The sequence below is a fragment of the Macrobrachium rosenbergii genome, chromosome 4 (assembly GCF_040412425.1).
Source record: "Macrobrachium rosenbergii isolate ZJJX-2024 chromosome 4, ASM4041242v1, whole genome shotgun sequence".
Classification (NCBI taxonomy): Eukaryota; Metazoa; Arthropoda; class Malacostraca; order Decapoda; family Palaemonidae; genus Macrobrachium; species Macrobrachium rosenbergii.
In genome coordinates, this window is record NC_089744.1 from 1755724 (window position 1) to 1773249 (window position 17526).

General features: G+C 34.9%; 1 protein-coding gene across 1 annotated transcript in view; it reads left to right on the top strand.

Annotated features, from left to right (window-relative positions):
• LOC136829425 (uncharacterized) overlaps nt 1-17523 on the top strand; it is a 268725-nt gene extending 251202 nt beyond the window's left edge. The window contains exons 4-9 of the mRNA XM_067088025.1: nt 8500-8669; nt 9894-10006; nt 10507-10610; nt 12290-12441; nt 16623-16697; nt 16982-17523. Coding sequence (XP_066944126.1) covers nt 8501-8669; nt 9894-10006; nt 10507-10610; nt 12290-12441; nt 16623-16697; nt 16982-17415 — 1047 coding nt within the window. The 5' untranslated portion in view covers nt 8500 and the 3' untranslated portion in view covers nt 17416-17523. The remainder of the gene's footprint in view (nt 1-8499; nt 8670-9893; nt 10007-10506; nt 10611-12289; nt 12442-16622; nt 16698-16981) is intronic.
• Nucleotides 17524-17526: the final 3 nt, after the last annotated feature.

Here is a 17526-nt window from a genome sequence, read left to right on the forward strand (position 1 = left end):
TTAATTACGTGTTTTAGATAACGTGACTTCATTTATATCTCATCTGTTTGAAAGTTCAAGTTCTTTCCAAAAGTGAGTCAGACGGCGTGTAAAGCGAAGCATCTTTGTATGTTGCATTCATGGCTGGTACCGTGTATCTGAAGACAACAACCTCTCTCTCTCTCTCTCTCTCTCTCTCTCTCTCTCTCTCTCTCTCTCTCTCTCTTAGAGATTTACGCGCTTTTATTTTGTAATAAGCCACGTTCTCTCGTAAGAGTCTCTTTATTTCTCTCCGCCGTGGCGTTACTGGATGTGCATTATGACGGGGCCAGTTAAAGCTACTGACACTAGTGCGCAGCGCTGCAGAGGTTTTGATTTCATGCTTGTGAAGACAAGATGGAGAAAACGTTTTTGTCTTGTTTGGCTAAATGAAGACTAGTAAAAGGAACACTCATCAAGAATGAGTTTTTCCCTTTCTGTGGTAACCCACTCTCCTCTTGTCACTTGTCACCTATAAAGATTTAAAAGTAGAGATCATTCGTGTTCTTTATCTAAAGGTAATTTCCAGCGAGTAATTCGGTGACATACTTGGTTGTTCAGTTACATTGACGGGTGAATAATACTCTTAACAATTGAGTGATTAGATTGTGTTACCGGTCTTGAAACTTGACGATAAAAATAGCAGATACTTTTAGTTTTGTCTCACCGTTACGACAGATCTGCCTATCTTTCTGGACATGATTGCTTAAGAAAGTCTTCTATACTTTTGTAGATGTTCAGTTTATATTTATATACTGTGATTCCATCATAGAACTTTCCACCAAATCTGAGCAGTTTCAGGGGAGAACTAGGCAACAGTCACTTATCCAATAGCCACCCTTTAACTACTAAATCTAGGAGACCTCTCCATGTCCAGCAAACTTGCACAGTTTTAATAAACCTATTCAGGCCTAAATCAGTGCCACGTTTACCCCGCTTATTTAGCTTTTGCACACTCCCTGTGTACTAAAGCCCTTTCCTTTGAACATTTCAACCAACAGCACCGCAAATTCTCGGTGCCCCTATCTACTTGCAGACAAAATTTTAACATATGCACCCTTCCGCTTATATAACCAGAGCAGCAGAGCAGCAATCTCTGGCTCATCTTTTTATCTCTGCCGTATTTTTTTTTTAATCCTGCTTTTAATATCATGTATTTTCATATTGAGGAATCCAACCGCCCACTAGAGCATTATGACCGACTCTTATATAAATACTGCTTTTTCAGAGACCTTGAAAACAGAGTTGTGATAGGGATAGAGGGAGATAATCCAGAAGAGATCAGAATTACCTTTTGTACGCTTGAAGTTCCTTTTGTACGCTTGTCGTCTCATTAAATTAATTAATAAATTCAGTGAAATTAACGTAACTGACTAATTCTTGATTTATTTTTATTTTCTAAGTTACAATCCTTTGCAATCGTCTGTTTCCTGATTTTGCCTCTTTATCTTATATATTGTAATACAGTTATTTATTTCTTTTATTTCTTGTAGTCTGTCCTTATAAATCTGTAGCTTATGATTCACATGTTAAAGTGCTATGGAGATACTCCTGAAATTATGTAGCCAGTAAATTCATAGACTAATCAGAGTTATCTGAATCGAGGTAACAACAGTGCAAATGAAATATTCGTATTTATTAAGGAGTAGTAAAATGAAGTATCGGCTACTAGTTGAGAAATAGGTGATCCCTAGGGGGCTAGACGCTAGGTAAGAAATTGTTTTATTGTTCTCAAGTGCTACATTAACTCCAAAATACTTAAGAAGATGATGTATATCTTTCATATAATTAAAATTATTATTATTATTATTATTATTATTATTATTATTATTATTATTATTATACGGTAGTAAAAATAACTTTTTTGTTGTTTTTCTTTTTTGTTTTGATACCGAGTCTTTTTTTTTTTTTGCCGCTTTTAATCCAATGTTTAATACATAATTTCTTGCATGCGTTCCTAATATGTTTTTCATCATCGAAGTATCCAGGGTCACATACACGTAAGACTCTTAAAAACATAAATGCGAACACTGATTTCTTAATTCTAATGCTTCAACCAGAAACAGAATGCACATACTAATATGTAGGTTTTTTGTAAAAACTGTATTTCAACATATTACTGTTTCTTTGCATTAGGCAACCCCATCCTCTTCCATTTCCATGGTGAATTAAATTGATGGTCTAAATAACTTCTTTGACAAGTTAAATGAATTGGCACCGTCAGTTAAATTGACAATGGGAATGGGAAAGGATGGGTACCTGGCCGTTTTGGATTGCCTAGTACATAGACTAGGTATCTGTTTAAATGCTTTGTATACTGAAAACCTTCGTTTCTGCCCATGTGCATTTTTATTCTGGTCATACCAAATCTATGTTGTTTAAGAGCATTACATGTATGTACCCCTGAATACATTAATGAAGAAATGGACAAGATTAGGTATACAGGCAAGAAATTAAAATATCCTGACTATGTATATTAGACAATGCATCAAAACAAATAAGAAATTTATGACAGAACAAATTTGCATGTACTGCCATATATATAACAGTAATAACATGAAAGATGTCTCAAACTTCTTTAGAATGTTGGAGTTAATGTAGCATTTAAGAATAATAAAACCTTTGCAAAATGCACTTGCAGAGAACTCTACCGGCAATACGAAGGGCCGTATGTATAAAATTCCATGTGAGTCTTGTGATAGCTTTTACATTGTTCAAACTGGAAAAACACTGGAGAGAAGAATAGAACAGCATAAAAAACGTGTCAGCTATGCACAGGCGAACATTGGGCAGGGGCAAAAAAAAGATGGCGTGCTTCTAATAATGCACTGGAAAGAAATACCGCTGAATCTAGTTTTATAAAAGTCATTGTCATAACATGGATATCAGCCGAGGTGCGTTTCAACTTGGATCCTGTAATTTCAAAAGAAATGTGTGAAATGTTTGAATTTTAAGGAAAGGATTATCACTAGCGCTGGTGAGTTTTGTCGCCTTCCCCTTTGACACCTGTCAGGTGTGGATTTTTAATCTCCAGCATTACACATGGTTGTCCGTATCGTCCCCTTAGCATATATTATATTGTGATTTCGTGATTTTTACCACCATGTATCAGTCCTTCGTCAGTGGCTTTAGAGATAAAGTCGATGACGGTCAGGACCTACACCCAGTCTTATTTTTTTCACCTGTGGTGATGTGTGATAAAATAAATTACGTGTTAATCTGATTATAATCATATATATATATGTGTATGTATATATATATATATATATATATATATATATATATATATATATATATATATATATATATATATATATATATATATATATATATATATATAATATGTACAGAAAATAAAAACCTCTATATCTCCTACAGTTCATCTCTCAGAAATGATAAATTTTTGCAATGGGACTTGGCTCCTACAGTTCAGAAATGATAAAGAGAGAGAGAGAGAGAGAGAGTAGGTAGGTGTGTTCATGATAGCAATGAACCCCAATGCAGTCTAAACAAGACCACCACAGCCCCACCTTGGAAGTAGAAAGCAAGCAAGAAGTTCTTTCTTCACCGCGTCTCCTCCTCATGACCGACTGCAAAATATAATTAGCCGAACAGAGCGAAGCAGCAGCCATGAGTCACTCCGTCCGGTTTCTTAGAAATCCCGTTACTCCAAGGCGAAGTTCGTGCGATCGCTCTCGTGGCTCTTATCTAGATGAGACTCGCGCAGTGTTAAACGAAATGTCTTTTTTTTTTCTTTCTTTTTTATGCTTGTTTCTCTTACAAAAATGGGAAAAAGCACGTTAAAAGAAGAAGAAGAAGAAGAAGGAGTGACTCGATCAGTTTCGTCAGAAATGAGGTTTTACTTATGGAAGTAAGGAGTTACTGAAGTTACGATCGTTTACTTGGAAGTAATTTGGGGATCACGAATCGTACTTCTGCTGAAGTGCTTGCAGCGGAAAAGTATTTAATGATATATGTATTTCAATTTAACGTACTGAAATACGAATATAATGAAATTTTTAGCATTTGTAACAACTTCGCGTAATTCAGATATCTGAAAAATGTTTATTCACACTAAAAGTATTAACGAAATTATTAGTATTTTTTTTAGTCAGAGACAGGTGAATACCGAATTTTGGGGCTCAGATGTAAGTGACTTAAGTGGATGGAGACCCCTCGAGACCAGACCACCATCACTTTGCTCTAGATCGGGACCAAAAGGTCACCTACACCGGAGCAGTGATGACGTCATTCTTTTAACCCACTCACTTGGCCAAGATAGTTGAAATAGTTGAAGTTGATTGCTTCTCTTAATAACTGCTCTGCAGCTGATAGGTTATCTCACCACAAGATAAACTATTTTCCGTTTTTTTTTTTTATAGAGGAAACGTTGTGCTGTAGACGATGTTTTGGGGTATTATAAATATGAAAATTATTAACAAATATCGTTGTCCTAATATTAATTAAGAAATTTCTTTTAAATAAAGAGGAACACTATTTTTTGGAGTATTATGATATTTGTGATAAAAATTACCAAATACTAATATTAATTTGAGAAATATTATTTTGGGAGAAGGAAATCATAATAATAAAAAAATAAATGTTGGTGTTTTCTTTAGAAATATTTAGCATTCTTGCAATAGTGAAAAACATTTCAAATATATTAGATAAGAATTTTTTTCTGGATGTATATCATCTAAAGAATTACACTGCACCCAAGAGGGAAATGAATTTGAAACCTCAGAAAGCCTATTTTAGGACACACTTCGTGTTGTCCCGTCATCATAATTCAGTCGAGCTTTATATCGGCATATTCAAATAAATTGAGCCAGCAAAGTATTTTCCAAGTGGAGAACCTTCAACTACATTTTCCCCCGTAGGCGGGGGCAGTGGCGTCAGTGCACCTCACGCCTGCAGCGTAGGCATTACTCAAGGTTCTTTGTAGCGCCCCATCGGTCCTTAGCTGCAACCCCTTTCATTCCTTTTATCGTTCATATCCTCTTTCTTCCATCTGACTTTCCACCCTCTCCTAACGACTGTTTCATAATGCAACCGCGAGGTTTTCCTCCTGTTACACCTTTAAAACCTCCTTTTCTCTCAATTTTCCTTTCAGCACTGAATGACCTCTTAGGTCCCAGCGCTTGGCATCAGACCTAAATCTCAGGTTCCAATTCAGCTACATTTTTGTATTTGTTGATTTTGAATAGAGACACGCAGTGTCAACTGGACTTTCCCTTTATAGGTTGTGATTTTGGTTCGTTAAGAGTATTATGCAAGAAGTGATGTGTGGATTCTGAAAGAAATCTGACCAAGAGATGACCTCGTAAGTGCCGTCAAATTATTGAATTTTGGAGACTGCGAATGCAAGTAACTTCTGGGAATTAGCGGCATTTTTTGGGAGAGTGAATTACTCACCTGTTGAAGGCAGAAGAAATCGAAAGCAAGTTGTTCTTTTATTGGGAAGGATAGCGTCTGGAGAAGGGCTGATAAAAGTCATTAGTGTCCACCTCTGGAGCTCATTATGCTCCGTGATATCCGCATGATAACTGCACTCTTTCTCACTTTGCCTCTGTTTTCTTATTCTTTCAAATATTTAGGATTGAGTAGTTTATCAACTCACAGGGAAGTGCTATAGCTAGGCATTGTTGGGAAAAGGACCATAGGATGGATTATAAAAACAGTAGGCTTATATACAAAGGCAATAACATCAGTCATAGGAGGGTAGTGGAAGGTGCACTCATCAGGGAGATTAAAGTGATAGAAGGAAACAAAGGATTTACCTCAGAAGATCCCATAAGCCGATCTTTAATATTAAGAGAAGCTAAGATCGACCCTTCTGACCTGTAGGTTAGGTCTCCTGCCCAACAAACCGATGGTGACTACTCACTTACCACAAGGGTAGTACCACTGACCATCAGATCAGGATATCAGACCGACAGGAGGAGATTAACAACTCTCAAGAGAGTGGAAACCAGGACAGCCATCATATAAATGACAGCAGAGGGAGAAGAAGTTCCAGAAGATTGCTGGGCCTTGAACCAGCCTGACTACCTTCACATCTCTTGAAAAAGGGTCACAGTTCGGACCTGAAAGTACTCGAGATTAAAAGTAATATTTAAATATTTACAAGTAAACAAGATATACGCAGGAATCTTGTGGGTTTCTCTTTCCATCTTCAGAAGAAAACTGAAAGACGTTTTTGTTTGGTTCATTATTATTATTATTATTATTATTATTATTATTATTATTATTATTATTATTATTTTAAAAGGAAAATTTAGAATGAAGCCATCCACTGTGAAAGCACTAAAGAATTGAGGAACGTTTTGTAAACATATAACCTTCCTCGATTATTCAGTGCTTTCATTAGTGGATAACTTAATTCAAAATTTTATTTTGAGATTGATGATAATAATAATAATAATAATAATAATAATAATAATAATAATAATAATAATAATAATAATAAATTTATATACATATATTATTATTATTATTATTATTATTATTATTATTATTATTATTATTATTATTATTATTATTATTATTATTATTAGGAAAAAGACCTTCTTTAATACAGGTTTTGTTAAACAAAATGACAGTTTCAACAGCATTTATTTATATAGTAAACGCTCAATTCCTCTTGTTAATTTTTTTCTTGCGCTGGAATGATTGCAAGCAATTGACCAATATTCATATCCGGTGGTTTAGTGATGTGTAGGAGGTAGTTCTCGTTGAATGTCGACTAGTTTCGCCCTCCTCGTTAGGGCATCATTCAGGGCAGGATCGTAGGATGCCCTACCTCCTACACATCACTAAACCACCGGATATGAATATTGGTCAATTGCTTGCAACCATTCCAGCGCAAGAAAAACAATCAATAAGACGAATTGAGCGTTTACTATATAAAATAAATGCTGTTGAAACTGCCATTTTGTTTAACAAAACCATTATTATTATTATTATTATTATTATTATTATTATTATTATTATTATTATTATTATTTATGGCCATTATTAAGTGAATACCGCTATTATAGAATGCCGTATTAAAGTGAAGGCGATTCTTATTATTTGTGCTCCACTTTCCTCCTGGCCATATTCATTGTATGTGTACATATATATATACTGTGTGTGTATATATATATATATATATATATATATATAATATATATATATATATATATATATATATATACATATATATATATATATATACACACACACACACACACACACACACACACACACACACACACACACACACTAGCTGACCAACCCAGTGCTGCCCGGAGAAACTCTGAATGACAACCGATAAACTCTCTCTCTCTCTCTCTCTCTCTCTCTCTCTCTCTCTCTCTCTCTCTCTCTCTCTCTCTCCTGTTAAGATAGTTGCTTTCAGTTACATTGCCCAGCATTTTTGAAATTTTATATATCACCCCTTCTCACCCCCCATTCCTATCAGGTCTGAACTTGGACTTAAAGGGCATTGGGAGTGTCACTATTCATCTCAGCTATCTCAAAAACTATGGATTAGACACTAATATCTGTAATTTTTGACATTTTATTTTCACCCCTTCTCCCCCTCCCCACAACTCCCTACTGGGGCTGAACTTGGATTTAAAGGGCATCGGGAGTGTCACTGCTCATCTCAGCGACCTCAAAAACTATGGATTAAATGCTTTCTGTCATTTTTGACATTTTATTTTTCACCCCTTCTCACCCCCCCCCCTCCTATTGGGGCTGAACTTGGACTTATTGGGCATCGTGAGTGTCACTGGTTCATCTCAGAGACCTCGAAAACTATGGATTAGACACTAATATCTGTCGTTGTCGGTTATTTTTACATGTCACCTCCTTCCAACAACCCCCCCCCTTTGGTCCCAGTGATGTCTTACCCCCACAGTATTATTTTCCAGATAGTAAGTCATATGTGTACTAAGTTTGGTTGAAATTGCTCAATACATTTCAGAGTTATGCAGGAACATACATAACATACATCCATTTTTTTATATATATATATATATATATATATATATATATATATATATATATATATATATATATATATATTTATTTATAGGTGTGTGTGTGTGTGTGTGTGTACATACAGGAAAGTATGGCCACGAGGAAAGTGGAGCACAATTGTCTAAGATCTTTGGCCTTCACTTTAATTACAGCATGCTACAACGGTGATTCACTTGCCTCGTGGCCATATACTTTCTCATAGTTCGTTTCACGTTTCAGTTCTGTTGTTTGAACGTTTTGTAAATATATATATATATATATATATATATATATATATATATATATATATATATATATATATATATATACATATATATATATATATATATTTAGAGAGAGAGAGAAAGAGAGAGAGAGACCGAGCAATCGTTTCCTCTCTCATTACATAATACAAATAACCGAAATAAACATAAATGGAAGATGCATCACTCCAGTGCGTTCGCTACTTTGCAGAATGTATGCCATGAGACCCTTACGCTGTTGGATAGTCATCCTTCTGACATCCGCGGCGTTGATGGCATCCCTGACGCCCTTAGCGATGGCAGAGTCTGGGAAAGTGAACAAGTGGAAAGGAACCGGAATTTTGGTTGGTGGCTCGGTGGAGACATCCAACACTTTCCCAAGTAAGTAATCTGGATATTTCTGATGGATGTGACAAATCAGTTAAAAATTCAGTTTGATGTTAAAGGGTGGAGTTTTGCTTGATGATAGAGAATGGTTTAGGTGATGTAGCTAACGTTTGGCTTTGCAAAACAAAAAAAAAAAGGAGGGGAATGATGATGACAAAAAATATGAATTACGGTCCATGATAGTTACAGGACTTAATGGCGCCATAGAGCGTTCGTATTGCCTTCTTTGCAATTCCGAAATTAGGTGAAAGTAATATACAAATTGGGTTATGCAAAAAAACGGAATTTTTGAGAGTTATGTGTAGAGCGTTGTATTTGAACTAAAACATTCAGTTAAAAAAATTAAGAAGATAATTATCCTTATAATTGATCCCAGTTATTCTTTGAAATAATGTGTAAATCCCGTAGAGGCTTAGCATTGGTATTCGGGGTTACATGTCACTTTCTACACAATTTCACTTCAACCTCTGATATTATCTGGTCAGGGGCAGACGTCAGTGACTGGCAGTAGATGCCTCAAGGCTTTGAGGCAACATATGATAGAATACTAACTGACAGGAGAAACTGCACTTAGATATTTTATTGCTTTAAGAGAACCTGTAGCGGTTTTGCAAAATTTTCTCCTCAATTTTGACATCGTGACCTGCAACATTGAGGTCATTATCGTTTGGGTCAAATATCAAGTAATACGCGAAACAAAGGCATAGTGATCTGAGCTTCTTCTATATACCGTCATTTTTAACAGTTTCAGTGTGATAATATTAACACTAATATAGAGAAAACAATATACTTACACGTGGTCAAGTTTGATTAGTGCTCTAGCAAAATATAAAAAATCAATTAGAAGTTAAAAGGTCTTTGCATCTGTTACAAATACATACATATATCTAGTCACCAGTAGATTTTATATTTTATATATATATATATATATATATATATATATATATATATATATATATATATATATATATATATATATATATATATATATATATATATATATATATATTATATATATATATATATATATATATATATATATATATATATATATATATATATTCTTACACTTTTGTGACTCCATTGTGATTCAATTTAAGCTGAAACTGATGAGGAGTGCAAGGGAAAACAATGAAAGTTATTATCCATAAAATCCAATATTTTTATATCGTTCATCTACCCCGTGAAAGGAAGATTAAAAACGTTTTTTTCCTACAGCAAGAAGAGCAAGAAGTGGATGTGGAAACATTTATTACCTCATTCCAGGTGAAGATCGTATTCTCAGAAGTACTAACGCCAAAGGTGAAATTGTCTGTAGAACGAAATTTATTGTAAGTATAGTTTTTCGTCCTCTCTCTCTCTCTCTCTCTCTCTCTCTCTCTCTCTCTCTCTCTCTCTCTCTCTCTCTCTCTCTCTCTGAGCAGCAGAAATGTCTGATAATTAAATATTTTGATATTTGGATCAGTAGAACTGCCTAGCTTTGTATTGATAACAAGAGAGAAAGCATTTGACTGAATTTTTAGGATATGTGAACTCCTAATGTAATTAAGTTTTCCCCCATTTTCCAGAGAGAAAATTTCTTGCCATAAAATAATGTCAGAAATTTTGTGATAATTATTTACACAGCACCTTTCGTACTGACAGTCATTTAACAGTACAGGGAATAAAAAAATCTGTTGTTATTTGCGTTTGGTGAGGTAATAACTCACTTCCTTTATCAGACTCTTAATTATAAAAAAAATAAATAAATAAAAATATATAAAAATAAATAAAAGTAAATAAATAAATAAAAATAAATAAATAAATTTAAGTTCTGATTGTCTTTTGCCAGAGTGAAAACTCCAGAGTTGGTATTTTTTGTCCCAAATTCGCTCTTCACAAGAGAGGGTGCAGCATGGAGTCTATGAAGATTACCGGAGGAGAGAGGAAGAAAAGGTGATGCAAACGAGTACTATTACAGAAAGGATTTGGAGATTAAAAATTAAATATATATCAGATGAAATTTGGCCGTTAGCACTAGGGAACAAAGGCTGTAATTACCCAACAGCCGATAATCGACCTTTTCTTAGATTCAAAAATTTTAGAGCAGTTGACCTTACACTTTTAGGGCAAAATGTAATTTTTTTTTTTTTTTTTTTTTGCTTTTAAATGACCTAGTTAAATTTTGGTATATATGATAGACCCAGTCTTTTCATTATTATTATTATTATTATTATTATTATTATTATTATTATTATTATTATTATTATTATTATTATTATTATTTTATTAAGCCTAAGCAGCAAGGGAAAAAAAGCATATTTAACCAAAGTATAGCCGGATACAGATATAATAAAAAAAAATTAAAATGGATAAGAAAATTATCAGATAGGCTAATATACAAATAGTGGCTGTTGATAAAAAGGTAAAAAAAAAGTTATGCTAAAATGCATAACCTTTCTTAAATTGGCGAGTATCGACATTCGTACAACATCTAAGTAAATGGTGTGCAGTTCCACAGAAGAAGGAAAGAGACCTATGGTACTGGGCAGTGTGGCATCGTGGTACGTCTGAAATGTGAATGGCGACACTTTTTATACAAAGACTTCTGAATATTAATAATATTATGCACTAACTGTAGAGGCAGTTCGTGTTCTAATAAAGAATATGTAAAATGCGGCAAGGCAAGGTGTCTTCGTATGATGACATGAATTATAAATAATATTGTAAACACACAGAGAGAGAGAGAGAGAGAGAGAGAGAGAGAGAGAGAGAGAGAGAGAGAGAGAGAGAGAGAGACCTCCTGAAACAATACATTTCGAAAACAAGATAACTGGTAAATGATGGAATTCCAGACAGAAGAAGAGCTTGCCAGCAATGGTAGAACAAAGGGTCTGAATGATGTGGCATTATTACATTCATGTCCATTCCTCTAGGAATCCGCCTGAAGTATAGAACAATGTGTATTGTTATGTCATGAATTGGGTGAAATGTGGTATTGCAAGAAGTTTGATGGCAAAATGTATTACCAATTACTGTGAAACATTAAGGAACACTTGATATAGCATTATCGAAGCACGGTACATCACTTGCTATTCAGTCAAGTTTTGATTTTGATGCAGTTCAACTTGGTGCCCCACTGACTGAGCTACTACTGATTGATCCGCTTCAGATCGCCGCAAGGCTGTCGATTAATCCTTTCATTTCTCATAGGTTTTATACTTTACCATCCTGTTTTCAAGGCCACCTATCATATTGTTTATAAATTCAAAGAGAAACAAAGGTTTAATTACCTTGCTCAGTGGAACACCAAACCAGATAGCTTTTCACTCATTTAAGACCCTGAGCAAGATTCAGAGATGCGGTAACTCGTAGTCATTATTTACTAAATACCTCGATTTGAAGGAGAAAAAAAACTTTGAATTTAAAGAATATAAAGTATCTCAAAGCTTATAAAAAAAATTGATCGAATATGATACTGTGCAGTTTTATAATGAAGAGGTAAGTAATTTAGTTGTTAAGAAGAAAATTTACATGTATTTGAAATTTCAAATACAACGATGGTCATTTTGTGTTTTGTTAGAAATTCGACATTGATCAATTAATTTATAACTTTTCGTTTTCTGTCACGATAGGTACTGTGCGAAAGACGCGCCTGATATGATTTCTACGGGGAAGTCCCTGACAGTTTATTATAAACGGAAGAAGTGTCGAAAAAGAAAGTGCAGCGACGGGTTTGTATGTCGTGTATTTGCGCTGCAGCCAACACCCGCACCCCCAGAGAAAGGTTTGTGTTGAAATCGAAACTTTCATTTTCCCTTTCTTTCGTATCAAAAAAGTTGAAGAGGACTGAAAGCATCTTCTCCACTGCCATCCATTTATAAATGATAGTTCGTAAAACTTTTACAAATTAATTTGTTAAGGAATGAGGAAGATTTAAAAACTTGGTTATGTCGTAGCTACTGTAATTGTGTTTATAGTAGTATCGCTCTAAACAATTTTTATACCTGAAGGAAGGACCTAAGTTGCAGTTTACCAAATGACAGACGCCGTTACTAAGCACGAAGTCCTACTTGCACACAAATGTAGCCTATTCATTACGTCCAATGATACCAGATACCCTTTTTCTGTTATAGGATGTCTTCGATGATAGCAAAGCATCTTTTAATACCACCTACAACATTTATTTTTCAAGTGAAGACTGAATTACCTATGCAGTGAATGTTAGTATGTGGGGGACGGGGCGCGTGTTGTATACCGATTAAAAGAGCAGATATACATTGACACATCTGTATATGGAAAGTTGCATAATACCCCTTTACAGTGTGCATTATTAAACTTACTTGAAACGGTGCCTGTTAACTTTTTAAATGTTTTTGCAACATTCATTCCTTTTTGCGATGCGTATGCAAGCAGGCTTTGTACATAATTATATATATATTTGTGCCAGTAATGTATCACACAGGTTTCACGACTGTATCAAAGTATTATTCTGTTGCTTTTATAAAACGTTTTGTGAATGAAAGCAAGCCAAGAGAATGCATCATGGTATTTCGTCATGTTTGCCATTTATGTCTCGGAAAGAATTCGCACAATAGGAAGATTTTATGGTCTTGTAACAGGCGCAGAACCTTTTTTTTTTTTTTTTTTTCAGCAAAGCAGTTGCAGTTTTGCAAAAAATGTTAACCAAGGACTTTATTATTCCAGGCTCTGTGCGTTACCACTGGACCACGCCAGTCTCTCTCTCTCTCTCTCTCTCTCTCTCTCTCTCTCTCTCTCTCTCTCTCTCTCTCTCTCTCTCTCACTCACACACATATATATATATATATATATATATATATATATATATATATATATATATATATATATATATATATATATATATATGTGTATATATATACATGTATATATATATATGTATGTAATATATTTGTTGCTATGAGTGAAAAGCTATAGTTTGATGCATAACTAGATACTCGTATATCCTTTGAACTATATCTCGTTTTTCCAAATTATATAATACAGAATGGTGATCTATTGTATTGAATCGTATATTTATAACAGTATTTACAGTATAAGAAAAAGATATAATAAGCCATGATCATATAACCTGTATATATTTTTTTAAGCCCTTTCATTTACTGATAGTCTTATTAAGATCCAAAATTTCTTAGGATGAGATCCTGGTTCAACTGTCACTCTCCCTATATATATATATATATATATATATATATATATATATATATATATATATATATATATATATATATATATATATATATATATATATATTGATATAGTCATTTTATTAACTTCCAAACGTTGTCAATTTTGGTAAATAAAGCTAAGCAACCAGCAAACTTTGAACCAGATGTTATCTATAGCTATGGCTTTTAGGATCAGCTTAAACAACTTGGGTGGGCATGTGGAGGCGCAACCTTTGAATTGGGAGCATGGCCGCCCTCCCCTTCTTCCTTTAATTGCTCCCTCCCCTTCAGTCTTGGTTGGAGGAATTCTTAGTTTTCCCTGTGATGCACATTAATAGGAAAGCGAAAATGAAGGCAGCTCAGGTTGGGAAGGAGTTGGGGTGCCGCTGGGAGAGAATGAAGTCTACGACTATTCGGCAATGAATGAAGAGAGCGAGAACTGTAAAACTACGGAAAACATTTTAAAAACAACCAGACGCGATCATGTTTGTTAAACAAACTGAACGACTTTACTTGTTACGATAAAAACCGTGATTCGTAAGATATTCCTTTGCAAATAGTTAACAGAGGAAATATGAGAAATGGGGTGAATGTAAAGATAACTTTATTATTGTTTGACATAGTTGGGCGGTACGGTGAAAATTGTGGTCCCACTAACGATCTATAAAATAAATGCCAGTTTACCATATTGAAATTCCTACTGTAGTATATCCTAATGGATTTCATGACGTTTTCATCCTCAAATGAGTTGGTAAATGGCGTGGACACAATTTTTGGGGCTGGACCAAGAACCGGTTGTAGTTGGAAGGTTTTGACGAATCGTTTTATATACTTTTTAGCTTCGCGGTGTTTATATTTGGCTGAGAGCATCAGATAATTTGGACGTAGTATGTCATTTTGTATAGCTAAGAATTAAACACTAACTTTTTCTTCTTTAATATGTGAGAAATATAAATTGTGCCCAGTATCGCAAGAGCAAAACTAATGATGAAGTTAGTGCTAAAATATGTTATACCGCTTTCTTTAGACAAAGGTCCGCTGGGGAAAAATGCAAACGGATGGTAAACTTAGCAATAACCTAGCCGTTTGAAAGTAGTTTGTTTTCAAGTCCTAATGTTTACTGAACAATGTTGTATAGTCATGATAATGAAAAATAAAAACATTTCACTAATCTTACGGTGTTTCTTTACGTAAATGTAAAGGAGAAGCCGAACGGAGATAGGCTATCGTTCATTAATATTGATTTTATGACAGGAGAATATAGAAAATTGTGCATATAGGCTAATGCAGTACTGGGGAGATAATTACCGAGATCATGAGAATTTTACCGTCTTTTATTTATGTTTTTACTGTCATCCCTGCGAGGCTAGTACTAAACACGACGTCCCGCGGAGATTCCGCCATCTTTAGTACCTCGGGGATGAGCGTACAAAACAAAAACAAAAGACGGTAAATTTCTTATTATCTCGGTAGATTTCTCAGATTTCCTCACAAGAACTGCATTATACACACCATCTTCTATATTCTCCAGTCAACAAATTATATTAATAAACGGTATTTTCGTGTGGTCGTCTCCTTTACATTAACTTTCTTAAGTGTTTCACGAAAAATAATTGTTTAACCTTGGCCAGCCATCATTTCAGAAATAAACGCCTCTCTCAGTTGCTGTTTAATATTATGGCCTCTTTAGTGAATTAGTTTCAATCAAAACTGGGCATGGTGTCTTTAGTACGTGATTACTCGTAACCTAAATCGATCTCATCGGAGAGATACCATTACTCTGAGTATACAGGTATCTATGTATTTATGCGTGGATTTGCTCTGTGCGATCTAAGAGGAATCTTTAAACTATCTTTAGTTTTTCTGTCGATGCATAAGTTTCATAATTAGATATATTTTGAAAACCAGTGACTGAACCTTTATGTCTTAAGCAGTGCTTTATCATCACATAAAGAGCTGGCTTAAGCATCATCCTCTGTCCACATGAACAAGAGTTCATACAGTTTCTTTTTTTAACCAACTTCAAAATATTGTCATTATGGAGTACAAGCACTTCAGCCTGTTCATTTACAGTTCCCTAACTTTTTGAGGTTTTTAGTTTTCTGTAAAAGAAAACTATTGAGAGAGTTATTTGCCTGTCACCTCCGCGCTTTTTCTGTCCGCCCTCTGATCTTGAAAACTCAGCAGTTTTTTTTATTTTATTTAAGGTTAAAGTTAGCCATGATCGTGCCTCTGGCAACGCTATAGGACATGCCACCACCGGGCCGTGCCTGAAATTTTCATGGGCCGCGGCTCATGCAGCGTTATATACTGTACAGAAAATCGATTGCGTCGAAGAAACTTGAGCGCATTTTTTACTTGTTTTCTTGTATTTATTATTTTTAAAATTTTTTTGTATTTGTCTTTTTCCTAAAATAGGCTACGAAAGGAATTTTTCATTACAGTGAACAAGTTCTTCAATTTAGCGTCATTCTCCTTAGCGTCATTTTTCCAGGCTTTCTTCTCTTAATTATTTTCTACATCTTTTTTTTTTTATTCATCTGCGCCTGAAAATGGATCACGAGTGGAATATTTCATATTATTAAAAAGTTTGGTTTGGTTTTAATTGTATTTTATGTTTTTATTATTGAATTTTTAAAATTCATTTTTTCCGTTATGGGATTGCGATTGGACCATACTTATACATTTCTTGTTTTGAAATGAAAGCACATAAGGACAAAGAGTAACATATAAATTTTAACTGACATGAACTTTTCATCAGTTTCTCCAGATTCAAGTCCCGAACCTTCCTTACCTCCTTTGACCGGAGTACCGCCGTCTGGTCGACTCTTGTGCAGTAAGTCTCTCTCTCTCTCTCTCTCTCTCTCTCTCTCTCTCTCTCTCTCTCTCTCTCTCTCTCTCTCTCTCTCTCTCTCTCTCTGTAGAAAAGTAAATGGAAGAGAGAGTGAACATGATGTATGTGTGTGGTAGATATACAGTAGGTACCAAACGGGAAAGATTACATAGAATGGTATAAAAATTTTGAAAACTGGAAAGATGTTCATTTCAGCTTGATAAAATTGGCTAAATAATTTCCAGCATAGATAAACCTAGATGAGTAAACTCTCACCTTTCACTCAGGCGTGTGTGGATGGACTGAGGGTCTCGGCCAAGGTATCCTAAAAAAGGTCCATTTTGCAACTGACAGACGGAAGAAGAAGAAGAAGAAGAAGAAGAAAAATAAGAGCGAGACCAGACCTAACAAGAAGAAAGGAAAACAAGAGAAAATCAAAGAAGCTAAAACAGCAGAATCAAAAAGGCAAAGACTTCCGGAGACAGGGATCGCAAGACGCAGGAGACTGAAGCCTCCAGAGAAGGGCGGGGGCAGGAAAGACAAAAGTCTCGATGACAGAATCGTCGGAGGGTTCCAGGCTCTCCCGGGCGAATACCCCTGGGCAGTGGCCTTCGTGAAGGCCTCTCAAAACGGCATTGTGTCCAGCTTTTGCGGCGGAAGCCTCGTCTCGTCTTCCTGGATCATATCTGCTGCACACTGCTTTACTTATGTGGCCAAGTAAGATATTTTCTTAATCTACTTTCGTTTCTGACTTCATTACTAATCCGACAGTGATTAGCTGCGTTGATTATCCCGAAAAGTTTGGACTACTTCAAATGTGTATATTTCTCTT